Here is a 14,919-nt window from a genome sequence, read left to right on the forward strand (position 1 = left end):
ATCTGTCTTATGACTACATATTGCATATTTGAATGTGTTTATATCGCTGGAATATTTATTCAGAAAATCGTAATTGACATCACTGATTCATTCAACACCAGAAGTGACACATTTTTGTCACAAAAGTGTATCTGAAAATAATGAAAGTAATGAAAGCAACCATACAACAGTGAGAGTCATCAGCTAAGAGAGTCTACATCCAACTACTGAATAAAACATTTGTGACTATGCAGTAAGTATGGTTAGTTTACTGATTCTTCTTTTTCAGAGGTGGTATCAGTTATTTATGTTGTAATGAACAAATGAATAGACCATAGACTCAGCAAGGTAAAAACTTAAATTTATTTTAAATAAAATTAGCAAGGGAAAGCAGGGTCAAAGAACAGGATATAATCCAAAACTCAATAGGGACAGTCACGTGGTCAACATCTGACAACGAATAAACAAAACAAGTTCAAACACACATGGAAATCCTTAAAGAGAAAAAGCAATAACCAGCTGGGTATGCAGGACTAACACTAATAATACTTTGCACTAAGAAGGTCATGAGTAACGCTTAAATGTCCTTAAAGCAGGAAGCGCATCTTGACCCTAAGCTGATTCAGTTCTCCCTGAGAGCGGGCCGGAGAGGAAGTAACCAGTGAAGATGTTATAATAGCATACTGCATAATTGTCAGTTGTTCAATTTCAAAATATTTAATTGTTTAAACTGAAACTTTTGAGCAACTGATTTATGAATTCAGCAATTTCTATTTCACTGTAGTCTTTAAAAAAATGTCATTTAAAGTCTACCGGTAGCAAAACACAAAATAACGGCAGCATTTTGAAAGAAACACAAAAGAAACCCACATTTTTTTCGTACATTTTACTTATCATTATAATAAATCTTGTAAAAGACCTCTGCTTAATAACATTTCTTTGTTCTACAAACATAGTTTCTGGACACAACAATGCCACTGTGGCTGTAGTTTGTAGATATAATTTCACTTATGAACATATTATTTTGGATCACACAAAGAAACCTGTGAATCATAGCTTCGTATCCAGAATCCAGCGTATAGAAGCTGAGTGAATGTGGTGTGGACTCTGTGGAGGAGCCTCATCACATCAGAGACGCTGTAGAAGGACAGAGTTCCTGCACTGTGATCCACATACACTCCTATTCTGGAGGTCACTGGACCTTGGAGCTCAGTCTCAATGTTGTTGTGCATGAAAAATACAGAGGAAGGAGAACAGCGCAGACTCCAAGACTGATTGTTGTATCCAAACAAACACTCATAGCCTTCAACTTTCCTGCTGATCTCTTTATATGAGACTGATATGGACACAACACCACTCCTCTCCACCTCCCAGTAACAGCATCCACACACACTCTCCTTACACAACACCTGAGGCCCAGAGTCAAATCTCTCTGGATGATCAGGGTATTGCTGTTGTGTCTTACTCCATGTCACCACTCTGTTCTTCTCAGACAGAATTAGCTCACGATGTGCTGTATTTGGATCCAGAGTCAGATAACGGAAATCTACAGTAGTAAAGTATCCACATGTTAGATGCTAATCACAGGATTTATAATGTGTGAGAGAGACACCTGTCTGTGTTTGTCTTCCTAATGCTGCTCTCTTTTTACACATTTTTTTATATTTTATTTTAAATATTACCCACCATCAGTTAGGAGGTAAAGATGGTTCAGATAAACAATACACATATTTTGTGTGTGTGTGTGTGTGTGTGTGTGTGTGTGTGTGTGTGTGTGTGTGTGTGTGTGTGTGTGTGTGTGTGTGTGTGTTTTACACTTACAAAGCAAAAAATCTTTTCTGCTCTTTAGCTCTGAGGGTAAAATCATCTGAATTGCTGCAGCTGTAGAGACACAGACAAAATTATATGGAAACCAGTGGTGTAGTCCTCAAAAAAAAGTGGTATACTACTACCCCCGCCCACCTCTTAAATCTTAAATCTTATTCCCTGTCACGCTGCCAAAACAAGAAAAGCAAAAACAACACACAGAAGTCAATGTTTGCATTCATTCATTCATTTTCTACCGCTTATCTGAACTTCTCGGGTCACGGGGAGCCTGTGCCTATCTCAGGCATCAAGGCAGGATACACCCTGGACAGAGTGCCATCACAGGGCACACATATTCTCATTCACTCACACACTCACACACTACGGACAATTTTCCAGAGATGCCAATCAACCTACCATGCATGTCTTTGGACTGGAGGAGGAAACCGGAGTACCCGGAGGAAACCCCCGAGGCATGGGGAGAACATGCAAATTCCACACACAAGGCGGAGGCGAGAATCGAACCCACAACCCTGATGGTTTAACAATATCTGTAATAGCTCTTATATAAGCAGCAGGATTCCATATGTTTGACAAAAGCTGATTTACACATTGAAATTTACATCATAGTGAAATGTATATTGTTTATAATGCAAACAATAAAAATAATCAAAAAGCAAGGTTTATCAAAATAAGTGTTGTAGTATAACTATCAGGACATCAGTGATGTGAGAGCTGAATTTGGTGACAGTACAGTGTATTACAGTGAAGTTATTGAATATAATTTCCATAATAGTGATTTTATGGAATTATTTTCATATTAAAAATTATACAAAAAGACATTTCCCTCAAATAAGTGTTGTATTATAACTATCAGGACATCAGTGGTGTGTGAGCTGAATTTGGTGACAGTACAGTGTATTACAGTAAAGTTATTGACTGTTGTTTAGTATTCGCTTTTTGGGTTTTGCACTTTGCAGACGGTCCCTTGAATCTGTCTTTCAGTTGTCTGCACATAGAGACTTGTGTATTTTGTCCACCGGAAAGCTGTTTTTCAGGAAAATTGGGTTGTAGCTGCCTCTCTACATTACTACGATAGAAAAGAGGTGTTATTTGTGTAGTAACAGCGTTTAGCTCAGGAGTTATTGACTCGGGAAACTCCAATCTGTGAATATGTGGCCGACTTTACTTAAGTCTGCTTCAGCATAACACCAGCTTCTGTTCATGAAGTAAACTCTCCTCCCTGTAAATGCTCGGTGAAGTTGGTACATGACAGCTGTCGGGGGCGGGGAAAGGGGGCGGGATTCAAATAAAAATTAACCAATTACAACAAAGTTTTGCGAGTTAAAAAATGCGATGCAGTTAAAGGGGAAGAAAAGACGAGGGTAAATTATGGACGTTTTAAGCAGCAAAACAAGTGGGTATACCGAGGGTATACGCTAATATTAAGCCATAGAAGTCGTTATACGCAAACAGCCCTGGGGTAAAAGTAAGCATACTGCGTATACGTGCATATGGCCCCGACTACACCACTGATGGAAACAGTTTCAACCATGAATAGGAAAAAGAGATGTCAACAATATCGATATGTATATAAATATCCATAGTAACTTCTTTGCTGATGAAGCTGGACATGTATGTGAAATTAGCATGAGGTTTATTCAGGGAAAACCAGTAGTTTTGTGTAATTATTGTTTTGTTCGTGTTACAAGCAAATATAAAAATAATAACATATAACAAATATTCTATACACAGCTAAAGATCAAAATAAAGAAGTGCTTGATTCTATTTATTTTAATTTTATGGCTCTCTTTACTGAAATGGATTAAAGAATATTTGCTTCACCTTCTACACAGACTTTTTTGACTTTCTTCTCACAGATTTGCTCGACATGCTTTTTCAGACCTGAGAGAGATTTCCTCACTCCATCAAATGAGAGATGTTGATTGACAGTGAAGTTGAGTGAGTCGTCACATCCAGGAGAAACACACAGAGATGGGAAACTCTACAGAGAGGAAACACATCATAGAGAAGGAGAAAAGTGGATGAGAGGAACAAATGAATCTCAGACTGAATCAGAACAAAGACACACTTGTGATCTCAGACAGGAACATTTCTTGTTGCTGTAATGAGCTTTTAGGAGGAAACTTTGTGAGGAACAGCGCCCTCTGTAGATCAGACAGTGAGTGTTACCTGGAGGAAGTGGATGTCATCGTGTGTGTGTGAAAGCTGCTCCATCTCAGTGACTCTCCTCTTAAGATCAGCAATCTCCTGCTCCAGTTGATTCAGGAGTCGTTCCACTGGACTCAGTTCAGCTTTCTCCTGAGCTCTGATCAGCTCCGTCACCTCTGAGCGCTTTTTCTCCATAGAGCTGATCAGCTCATTGAAAATCCTCTCACTGTCAAATGCTGCTTCTTGTGAACGCCTCTGTTATAACACACACATTAGATTAAATTCCATTTTTAGATCAGCTCCTTTTTTTTTTGACTGTGACATTATATTATTCATATTATATGTATGTGTTTACTCCTTACCTTAATGATGTCTACAGTCTGTTTCAGCTCCTGCACCTTCTTTAGCTTTTCCTGGATCCTCTGCTGGGATTTCATCTGCTCCTTCTTTAGCTCATTCTGAGAACAAGTCAAATGTTTTATTATTTCGGACTCAAGAGCTTTCATTCATTCATTCATTCACTCACTTACTCTCACTCATTTTCTACTGCTTATCTGTACTTCTCGGGTCATAGGGAGCCTGTGTCTATCTCAGGCGTTATCGGGCATCAAGGCTGGATACACCCTGGACGGAGTGCCAACCCATCACAGGGCACACACACATACACACACTCTCATTCACTCACGCAATCACACACTACAGACAATTTTCCAGAGATGCCAATCAACCTACCATGCATGTCTTTGGACCGGGGAGGAAACCGGAGTACCCGGAGGAATCCCCCGAGGCACTGGGAGAACAGGAAAACTCCACACACACAAGGTGGAGGTATAAATCGAACCCCCAACCCTGGAGGTGTGAGGCAAATGTGCTAACCACTAAGACACCATGCCCCCCCCCCCCCCCCAAGAGCTTTACATGGCAAATATAACTGCAACAAAAGAGTTAAACCTCTTGTAACTTCCTAGAAATCCCAGTTTTCTTTCAGCACTTGTGATGAGGATCCGATATAAAGGGGCTTTGTTTAGACCATACTAAGCATTTTTTCAATCGGAAATCGGTGTGATTGATAATCAAATAGCTCTTAGGACTCGACGCTGCATCATGGCGGATGCTATGGAAACACCCTTTGCAGAAATGGTCCCTGAATCTATTGGCTAAAGAATTCATATGACAAAGCGGAGCATTTCAGCAAGACCATATAAAGACATCTAGGTCACATTACTCAAGCTTCTTTGTCTTCAGGGAGTGCTCGATGTATGAATGTCAATTATGTCTCATTTCTTGAATTGTGTCCATTAATCTTGAATTTTTGTAGAGAGTCTGACTCCTAACCCTAAGGTTGTGGGTTTGAGTCTCAGGCCGGCCACGATTGAGGTGCCCTTGAGCAAGCCACCGAACCCCCCAACTGCTCCCCGGGCGCTGCAGCATAAATGGCTGCCCACTGCTCCGGGTGTGTGTTCACGGTGTGTGTGTGTGTGTGTGTGTGTGTGTGTGTTCACTGCTGTGTGTGTGCACTTTGGATGGGTTAAATGCAGAGAACAAATTCTGAGTATGGGTCACCATACTGTACTTAGCCATATGTCACGTCACTTCACCCCCCAGATGCTCCCTGGGCGCCGCAGCATTAATGGCTGCCCACTGTTCCGGGTGTGTGTTCACGGTGTGGTGTGTTCACTGCTGTGTGTGTGCACTTTGAATGGGTTAAACGCAGAGAACAAATTCTGAGTATGGGTCGCCGTATGTCACCTCATGTCACGTCATGTGTTAGCTGTTTAGAGTGCACCAAACTCTCTGACATGTTTAACATTTCCTTGCCAAATAACCTTGATTTTAACTATAAAAATCTATACAATGGGATTTAGACATACAGACTGTTAATTCAACTGAATATAAATTATATTAGAGAGAGAATCTGAATAAATGCACTTGAAAAGTATAATGGTATACAGTTTCTACCTGTTTTTCAGTTCTTTTTGCTTCAGTTGTGACAGTATCATGACCTTTGTGTCTGTCTAATGTACACAAGTAACAGATGAGGCTTTGGTCAGTACGACAGTAGATCCCCAGTAGTTTGTCATGTTCAGAGCAGATCTTCTCCTTGAGCTCTGCACAGGCTTCAACTAACTTGTGTTTCTTGAAGGCAGGAGAGTAATAGTGAGGTTGAAGATGATCTTTACAATAGGAGGCCAAACACACCAGACATGTCCTGAGAGCTTTGCGTTTTCTCCCAGTGCAAGAATCACATTCCACATCAGGTCTAGCATAACAGCGAGCAGGAGAAGCAGCTTGGAGTTCAGTCTTCTTCAGTTCCTCCACCATTTCAGCCAGCATGTTGTTCCTGCGTAGAACAGGCCTTGGAGTGAAAGTTTCTCTACACTGAGGACAGCTGTAGATGCCCTTCTGATCTTCTTTATCCCAGAAGCCATTAATACACATCTTACAGAAATTGTGGCCACAGGGAGTAGTCACTGGATCCTTTAGGAGTTCCAGACAGACTGGACAGCTGAACCGATCCTGATCTGTCGACATACCAGCCTCAGCCATTTGCTCTGAGTCTCGCTTTGATAAAGCGAGAGAATGAGGAAGAGAGAGAGGTGTGTGTGTTGGGGTTGGGATAACGAATGGAGTTACGAAGGGAGGGGTGGAAGGCAGGCCACATCGCGTTTTATAAGTTTCGTTTACTGTGAAGTGTGCTTTCTGGTTTTGTCTGTGGTGTAGCGTGAGAGAGAGATTGGGTGTGGCTACAAACACACTATTGAGGTATATAGAATGTTTATAGTGTAAATGAGCTTCCCTGCGGTTTAAAGATTCAGATGAACTAAATATTGACTTCCTATAACTATCTGTCTTATGACTACATATTTGAATGTGTTTATATCGCTGGAATATTTATTCAGAAAATCGTAATTGACATCACTGATTCATTCAACACCAGAAGTGACACATTTTTGTCACAAAAGTGTATCTGAAAATAATTAAAGTAACAAAAGCAACCATACAACAGTGAGAGTCATCAGCTAAGAGAGTCTACATCCAACTACTGAATAAAACATTTGTGACTATGCAGTAAGTATGGTTAGTTTACTGATTCTTTTTTTCATCGGTGGTATCAGTTATTTATGTTGTAATGAACAAATGAATAGACCATAGACTCAGCAAGGTAAAAACTTAAATTTATTTTAAATAAAATTAGCAAGGGAAAGCAGGGTAAAGAACAGGATATAATCCAAAACTCAATAGGGACAGTCACGTGGTCAACATCTGACAACGAATAAAAACAAAACAAGTTCAAACACACATGGAAATCCTTAAAGAGAAAAAGCAATACCCAGCTGGGTATGCAGGACTAACACTAATAATACTTTGCACTAAGAAGGTCATGAGTAACGCTTAAATGTCCTTAAAGCAGGAAGCGCATCTTGACCCTAAACTGATTCAGTTCTCCCTGAGAGCGGGTCGGAGATGAAGTAACCAGTGAAGATGTTATAATAACATCATGGGCGTAAATCCCGGGGGGGGAGACATTTCCTCTCCCCATCCGAGGAGTGCCCCCCCCCCCCAAAATATATTTGAAAAATATCGCACGCTTTATCATGAAAAATATATGTATGTATACCTAAATAATTGTGTAAGTAGAGAAAAAACACAAAACAGCATTTAGAAACGGTTGAGTTCCCCCCTCCCGTTCCTCACAGTGGTTTGACCCACTGCCTGCTTTCCCAGTTCATCTCACCGACTCTGCACACACGAGTCAGGTGTGTGGCTGCGGCTCAGTTAATATAGAACTTCATTAAGTAGTGGATTTTATTCACTTTAAATAAAGCGATTCTCTTTAATGTAGTTGATGCAGACTCATTCATAAATTAGTTGCGGCAAAAATGTGATTACCGATGTAATTTTCCATGAATCTGCTATATTAGCGATTACGATATTACTTCTCTAGTCAGCTTGTTTACAATAGCTAGTTAACGTTAGCTTGTTTACAACAGCTAGTTAACGTTAGCTTGTTTACAATAGCTTATTGCATAGTGCACTGCAACTAACACTCCAAAGCCGTCGAGAAAAACTTATACAATAATAATTATAAAAGCAAAGTTTTAAATTATAAGTTATAAATTTTATATTTATCCCCCCCCCCCCCACGCCCATGAATAGTATACTGCATTATTGTCAGTGGTTCAATTTTAAAATATTTCATTGTTTAAACTGAAACTTTTGATCAACTGATTTATGAATTCAGCAATTTCTATTTCACTGTAGTCTTTAAAATAAATGTAATTTAAGGTCTACGGCAGCAAAACACAAAACGGCAGCATTTTGAGAGTTTTATTATTCACAAAGAAACGCAAAAGAAACCCACATTTTTTTCGTACATTTTACTTATCAGTATAATAAGTCTTGTAAACGGATCTGCTTAATAACATTTCAATGTTCTACAAACATCCATTACATTATTTATGTAACTTATTTGTTAATAGAAATCTAATTATAATTGTTAAATGTTAAAGTTTCTGGACACAACAATGCCACTGTAGCTGTAGTTTGTAGATATAATTTCACTTTTATGAACATATTATTTGGAATCACACAAAGAAACATGTGAATCATAACTCCGTATACAGAATCCAGCATATAGAGGCTGAGTGAATGTGGTGTGGACTCTGTGGAGGAGCCTCATGGTGTCAGAGACGCTGTAGAAGGACAGAGTTCCTGCACTGTGATCCACATACACTCCTATTCTGGAGGATGATGGACCTCGGAGCTCAGTCTTAATGTCGTTATGCCAGAAAGAGACAGAAAAAGAAGAATACTGCAGACTCCAGGACTGACTGTTGCGCCCAAACAAACACTCACAACCCATTCCTTTTCTGTTGATCTCTTTATATGAGATTGATATGGACACAACACCTCTCCTTTCCACCTCCCAGTAACAGCGTCCACATACAATCTCCTTACACAACACCTGAGGCCAGGAGTCAAATCTCTCTGAATGATCAGAGTCTTGCTGTTGTGTCTCACTCAATGTCACCACTCTGTTCTTCTCAGACAGAAAGAGTTGAGGATGTGCTGTGTTTGGATCCAGAGTCAGATAACAGAAATCTACAGTAATAAAATATCCACAGTTAGATGTTAATCAATTATAATGTGTGTGTGTGTGTGTGTGTGTGTGTGTGTGTGTGTGTGTGTGTGTGTGTGTGTGTGTGTGTGTTTGTGTGAGTGTGTGTGTGTGTGTGTGTGTGTGTGTGTGTGTGTGTGTGTGTGTGTGTGTGTGTGTGTGTTATATGCCTACACTGCAGAAAATCTTCTCTGCTCTTTGGTTCTGATGGTAAAATTGTCTGGACTGCTGCAGCTGTGGAGACACAGAGACAAAATTGAGACTAGAAAATTATGTGAAACAAAAATTAGTCACTTGTTTCAGACAGATATGTTAATGTCATGTCTTCAGTCTGCCATCTTTTAATATTTTAAGATAAGATAAGATATACATTTATTCATCCCACAATGGGGAAATTTCTCTGTTACAGCATCAAAATATATATAAAAAGAATAAAGACAATAATATACATAATATACAAAAACAAAAATGTATAAAAAGGACAGTGGTTACACTGAAGACATACAGTATTGCACACAGAAAATATTGCACATTTTTTAAATTTCTGTTATTGCACATGTTTAAAATACTTTGTTTTTGTTATTATTGAAGTTAAACAGTAATAACGGTGTGTAATTATGGTGACTGGTTCACTGGGAGCATCTGTATCGCTCCTTCAGACACTTAGGATGCAACAGTCTGTCACCGAAGGAGCTTCTCAGAGCTGAAACCGTTTTATACAGGGGGTGAGAGTTGTTCTCCAGCAATGAGGATCGTTTTGCTACCATCCTCCTTTCTCCCACTTCCTGTACAGTGTCCAGAGGAATCCCCAGGACTGAGCTGGCCTTCCTGATCAGCTTGTCCAGTCTCTTCCTTTCTGAAGTAGAGCTGCTGCTACATCAGCAGCCCAGACCATAGAATATGGCTGAAGCCACCACAGACTCAAAAACATTATTACATTTTTACATTTAATTTATATTTAATGCATCAACAATGATTTTCCTAAACCATTGTTTGTGGATTGTTTGTGGATTTGAGATTTAGTTCCATTATCTGGCTGTTCATCTTGATACAATTTTATTCAGTCTTCTCACTTGCTTCCTTTTTATTTGTGTTATGATGCAATTCAATAGAAAAAAGTTTGCTTGTTTACCTCGTTGATGGATTTTCGGCAATAAGACCTCCTCCAATCGTTTTTTCACATCTTAAAGTAAATAAATATTATTTAACATCAGTCATCAGAAATATTCATAAAATATAAATGATCATATTTAGACTAAACATTTTGTGCTGTACACCTACATTGCAGATTGTGTTCGTTGATCTTTGGTACTGAGGGTAAAACCTTATGTGCCTCTTTAGCTGTATAGACAAAATGCAGATGGGGGAAAACGTTAAAAAGATTCTCTCGTGTTTAATTAGATTTCAATTACATTCTGTTGATTTTGTCTAGTAAATTATTCTAGATTTATATGTATTCATATTCATATATTAATAATGCTAATATTTAGTGATTTTCTGCAGTCTTGTTCCTTTCTTATTTCTTATTTCTGTTAGATGAATTTTATAACTTGTTATTACTGTGATGCAGAAAAAAATGTTAGTTTGTTTACCTTGTGGTTGGATTTTGTTGAATTCTTCTTCAAAGATTTGCTTTACTCGTTTTTTCAGATCTGAGAGAGATTTCCTCATTCCATCAAATGAGAGATGTTGATTGACAGTGAAGCTGGGTGAATCGTCACATCCAGGAGAAACACAGAGAGACGGGAAACTCTACAGAGAGGAAACACATCATAGAGAAGGAGAAAAGTGGACGAGAGGAACGAATGAATCTCAGACTGAATCAGAACAAAGACACACGTGTGATCTCAGACAGGAACATTTTATCGTTACTGTAATGAGCTTTTAGGAGGAAACTTTGTGAGGAACAGCGCCCTCTGTAGATCAGACAGTAAGTGTTACCTGGAGGAAGTGGATGTCATCGTGTGTGTGTGAAAGCTGCTCTATCTCAGTGTCTCTCCTCTTAAGATCAGCAATCTCCTGCTCCAGTTGATTCAGGAGTCGTTCAGCTTGATTCATTTCAGCTCTGATCATCTCCGTCACCTCAGAGCGCTTTTTCTCCATGGAGCTGATCAGCTCAGTAAAGATCCTCTCACTGTCATCTAATGCTGCTTGTGAATGCCTCTATTAGGACGGACACACACACACACACACACACACACACACACACACACACACACACACACACACACACACACACACACACAGATCAATTTACTGATCAACTCTTTCTATTACAGTGACTCTATAATGTGTGTGTTTATGTGAATCTCTCAGTTTCCTCCTCACCTTAATAATGTCCACAGTCTGTTTCAGCTCCTGCACCTTCTTCTGTTTCTCCTGGATCTTCTGCTGGGATTTCATCTGCTCCTCCTTTAGCTCATACTGAGACCAGATAATATATGTTTAATAATTATTTCTGCATCAGGAAATCAGCATGTCAATTTTAACTGCAGCTTAATGTAATATAAAATGCATGTGATATTTCACCTTATGATGCGAGTTTACATGTAAATTTGAACCGTCACTTTATTTTGGCACATACATGCTCACACAAATGCATGTGTGGCAATCTGTATATATTTTCTTTTTAGTATAATCTTAATTAAATATATTTACATTAAAATGTATTAGTTACACCAGTCTTATTCCTACTTCACCTAATCGATATGGGAGGTCTTTACGAGTATTCTGTGTGGGGACAGGATATCTCAGAGCAACTGCTACAGCTGAGACAGACCCTAGCAGCACAAAGTGACTGGAAAGACACCGCATGCAGGGACCAGGACATGAGCTTGTCTCTATACTTAACAATGGCCATCTGATTGGATAACCTCATATGCAACCGACACTTGTCCTGGCCACTGCACACCCAATCCATGGCTTCAGGCCCAATGTCAATATCGAGCCCCAGAGAACTCATGAAGCTGGGAAGAACTCAGGAACTCAAGAACTCAGCAAGCTGTCCTCCTGTGCATATTTTTCCAGGAAACTTACCCCAGCTGAGAGCAACTGTGACATGGAGAACATGGGGAATTGCTATCGATCTGTGGACCACCATCTGTTCACAAGTTACCAATCATAAGAATCTGAGAATATCAAGAATGCCAAATGCCTAAATCTGATCTGGGAATAAAAAATAGCAAGGCTGACACTCCTTCCTTTCTGCTACAAGCCACAACCATCAGAACGCATCCTCTCTCACCTTGGTCATTTTAGCCCCAATCTGGTGGGATCTTAGAAGAAGTGCAACCCACCCAGGCCAACGAGGAGACTCCCTGGGGTCCCCCTGACCAGCAATATGTCCCCACTACAATCAGAACATGTATCATGCACTGGGATCACATGACTAAAAGATCAGGAAACCCAGGAGTTCAGTGTACCACTAAGCTGATTCAAAAATATAATTTGGCGGCTCTCTATGACGACAGATGTCAAGGACTGTGTGGAGTTCTGGATCACCACTATTTTGGTAGCAGCTGACCGTTTCTCCAAGACCCATAAGCTAGTTCCACACAAGGGGCTCTCCACCACCATGAAAATCGCCAAAGTGCTTCTTGAGCCTTTTTTTTTCGTAACCATAACATCCCAAAAGATATTATTTTAAACTGATGGTTAAATTCACATTAAGGGGGTGGAGGGCCTTTTGCAAGAGCTTGGGAATCAATGTTAGCCTCACCTCAGGGTACCACCCCCAGTCTAACAGCCAAGCCGAACAAGTCAACCAGCAGGTTCAGCATTTCTTAAAAATGAATTGCAGGAGTGAGCAGCAGCAGTGGAGCAAATTCCTCATATCGGCAGAATACACACAAAACTCCCTCACCCATTCATCCACAAACCTCACACCATTTCAGTGTGTGCTGGGGTACCAACCTCCACTGTTTCCCTGGTCTGGCAATCCCTGAGACATACCAGCTGGTTACAAATGGTTTAGCCACAGCCTAAAACTTTGGGAGAATGCCCACATAAGGCTTCAAATAGCCATTTAGTGGCAAGAGATGCAGGGCAACCAACTGCGATGCCCCCACACAGTTTAGGCCATGCCAAATGGTGTGGCTCTTGGCCCATAATATCAAGCTCAAGCTACCATTCAAAAAAATGGTCTGTTCAAGGTCATCCCCAGGTTAACCAGGTAAACTATTGTTTAAAACTATCTTCACACTAGAAGATCTCCCTACCATTTCACATTTCCCGTCTCAAGCTCACCCATTTCACCATTGCAAATAACTGCACAAAGTCTGAACCACCACCACAACCACCACCACAACCACCTTCCCTGGAGCCCCAGGGAAGACCTTGCAGAAAAACACCTGGAAGTGTTTCTAGTACTGTATGGTATGTTCTGTAACACTCCCCACCAGAGGGAGCCATCACCCAGATTTTGAACACTTCTGGTTTATAGGTTTTTTATGTCATGTGCATGCTACTTTTAGCATGAAGTATTGCCTCAGTTTGAGCGTATCAACCCTTTGTTTGTTGCTATTATATGACTTCTTTACCTGTGTATGGGCCAATTTTTGTGACTACATGTTTTTTGTCGTAATCGGTTTGCTCTGCGGACGTTCTATTGCTCCCTTTGACATCTGTCTATATTCTTAGCTATGCTATTGAGTATGAATCCCACACAGCCTGTATCCGTCTTGTCACTACAAGAGTTATATGAATAATATCGGATTTTAGCTCTTCAAAGTAGATCGTACAATCTGATCAGATTAACACTTCTAACTCACACCCATTTAATATTTTCATTTCAGAGCGTATGACAATCACAAAAAATCGAATAAAGTCAGCTAAAACAGAAATAGTAATCGACTTGTAAAAGAATAATAATGATATCCAGTTCTCACCTGTTTTTTAGTTCTTTCTGTTTTAGTTGAAACTGTATCATGGCCTTTGTGTTGATCCATCGCACACAAGTAACAGATGAAACTTTGGTCAGTACGACAGTAGATCTCCATCAGTTTGTCATGCTGAAAGCAGAGATTTTTCTGGAACTCTGCCCCAGTTTTGACTAACTTGTGCTTCTTAAAGGCAGGAGACTGATAGTGAGGTTGAAGATGATTTTCACAATAAGAGGCCTGACAAACCAGACAGGAATTAACAGCTTTGCGTTTTCTCCCGATGCAGGAATCACACTCCACATCTCCAGGTCCAGCGTAACAGTGAGTAGGAGAAGCAGTTTGAAGTTCAGTTTCCTTCATTTCCTCCACCACTTTTGCAGTCTCTTTACACTGAGGGCAGCTGTAGACACTCCTCTGAGCTTCTTTATCCCAGAATTCGTTAATACACACCTTACAGAAATTGTGGCCACAGGGAGTCGTTACAGGATCCTTCAGGAGTTCCTGACACACTGGACAGCTGAACCGATCCTGCTCTGTTGAAATACCAGCCTCAGCCATTTTCTTGGAGTCTCATACTGAGCAAGGGAGGGAGAATGAAAAAGAGAGAGGGAAGGAGTGACGGACAGAGGGAAAAGGGAGGGGTGGATGGCAGGCTAAGTTTTTAAGTTTCGTTTTCCAGGAAATGAGCTTCTTTTTTTTTTTTTTTTTTTTGTGGTGTAGAGTGACAGAGAGTGGGTGTGGTTTTAAACACACAATTCAGGTTTAAAGAATTTTTGTAGTCCAAATGAACTTCCCTGTGATTTAAAGATTCAGATGAAACTACAAGTGACTTTCTACAAATATCATAAAATAATAATCAACATCACTAATTCATTCAACACTTTTATGTCACAAAGGTGTATGTGAAACTAATACAAAATTAAGGGTCATCAGCTTAGTGAGTCTAAATTCGTCTAGTGAACA

General features: G+C 40.0%; 1 protein-coding gene across 5 annotated transcripts; it reads right to left on the bottom strand.

Annotated features, from left to right (window-relative positions):
- Positions 1-323: 323 nt before the first annotated feature.
- Positions 324-14,632, bottom strand: LOC113661697 (tripartite motif-containing protein 16-like). 5 transcript variants are annotated; one of them, XM_047820369.1, is made up of 8 exons: positions 13,963-14,620; positions 11,405-11,500; positions 11,018-11,239; positions 4,320-4,415; positions 3,979-4,212; positions 3,631-3,790; positions 1,801-1,860; positions 324-1,525 (listed from the first exon to the last, which is right to left on the bottom strand). In XM_047820369.1, the coding sequence occupies exons 1-8, from the start codon at positions 14,512-14,514 to the stop codon at positions 999-1,001; spliced, it is 1,947 nt and encodes a 648-aa protein (XP_047676325.1). In that variant the 5' UTR covers positions 14,515-14,620; the 3' UTR covers positions 324-998. The 5 variants fall into 5 exon arrangements, with proteins under 5 accessions (XP_047676325.1, XP_047676323.1, XP_047676324.1 ...); XM_027176099.2 differs by lacking the exons at positions 324-1,525; positions 1,801-1,860; positions 3,631-3,790; positions 3,979-4,212; positions 4,320-4,415 and adding exons at positions 8,272-9,060; positions 9,251-9,310; positions 10,209-10,259; positions 10,358-10,417; positions 10,669-10,828 and having other exon boundaries at positions 13,963-14,604; XM_047820367.1 differs by lacking the exons at positions 11,018-11,239; positions 11,405-11,500 and adding an exon at positions 5,917-6,084 and having other exon boundaries at positions 14,131-14,632.
- Between the last annotated feature and the right edge of the window lie 287 nt (positions 14,633-14,919).

Source organism: Tachysurus fulvidraco, chromosome 11 (assembly GCF_022655615.1).
Source record: "Tachysurus fulvidraco isolate hzauxx_2018 chromosome 11, HZAU_PFXX_2.0, whole genome shotgun sequence".
Taxonomy (NCBI): Eukaryota; Metazoa; Chordata; class Actinopteri; order Siluriformes; family Bagridae; genus Tachysurus; species Tachysurus fulvidraco.

Bases quoted from the DNA above. Each gene is read 5' to 3' on its own strand.
- LOC113661697 (XM_047820369.1), bottom strand. From the start codon at position 14,514: ATGGCTGAGGCTGGTATTTCAACAGAGCAGGATCGGTTCAGCTGTCCA. The intron at 11,240-11,404 runs GTGAGGAGGAAA...CCGTCCTAATAG, and splicing joins AGACTGTGGACATTATTAAG to AGGCATTCACAAGCAGCATT. The intron at 3,791-3,978 runs GTAACACTCACT...TCCTCTCTGTAG, and splicing joins ATGACATCCACTTCCTCCAG to AGTTTCCCATCTCTGTGTGT.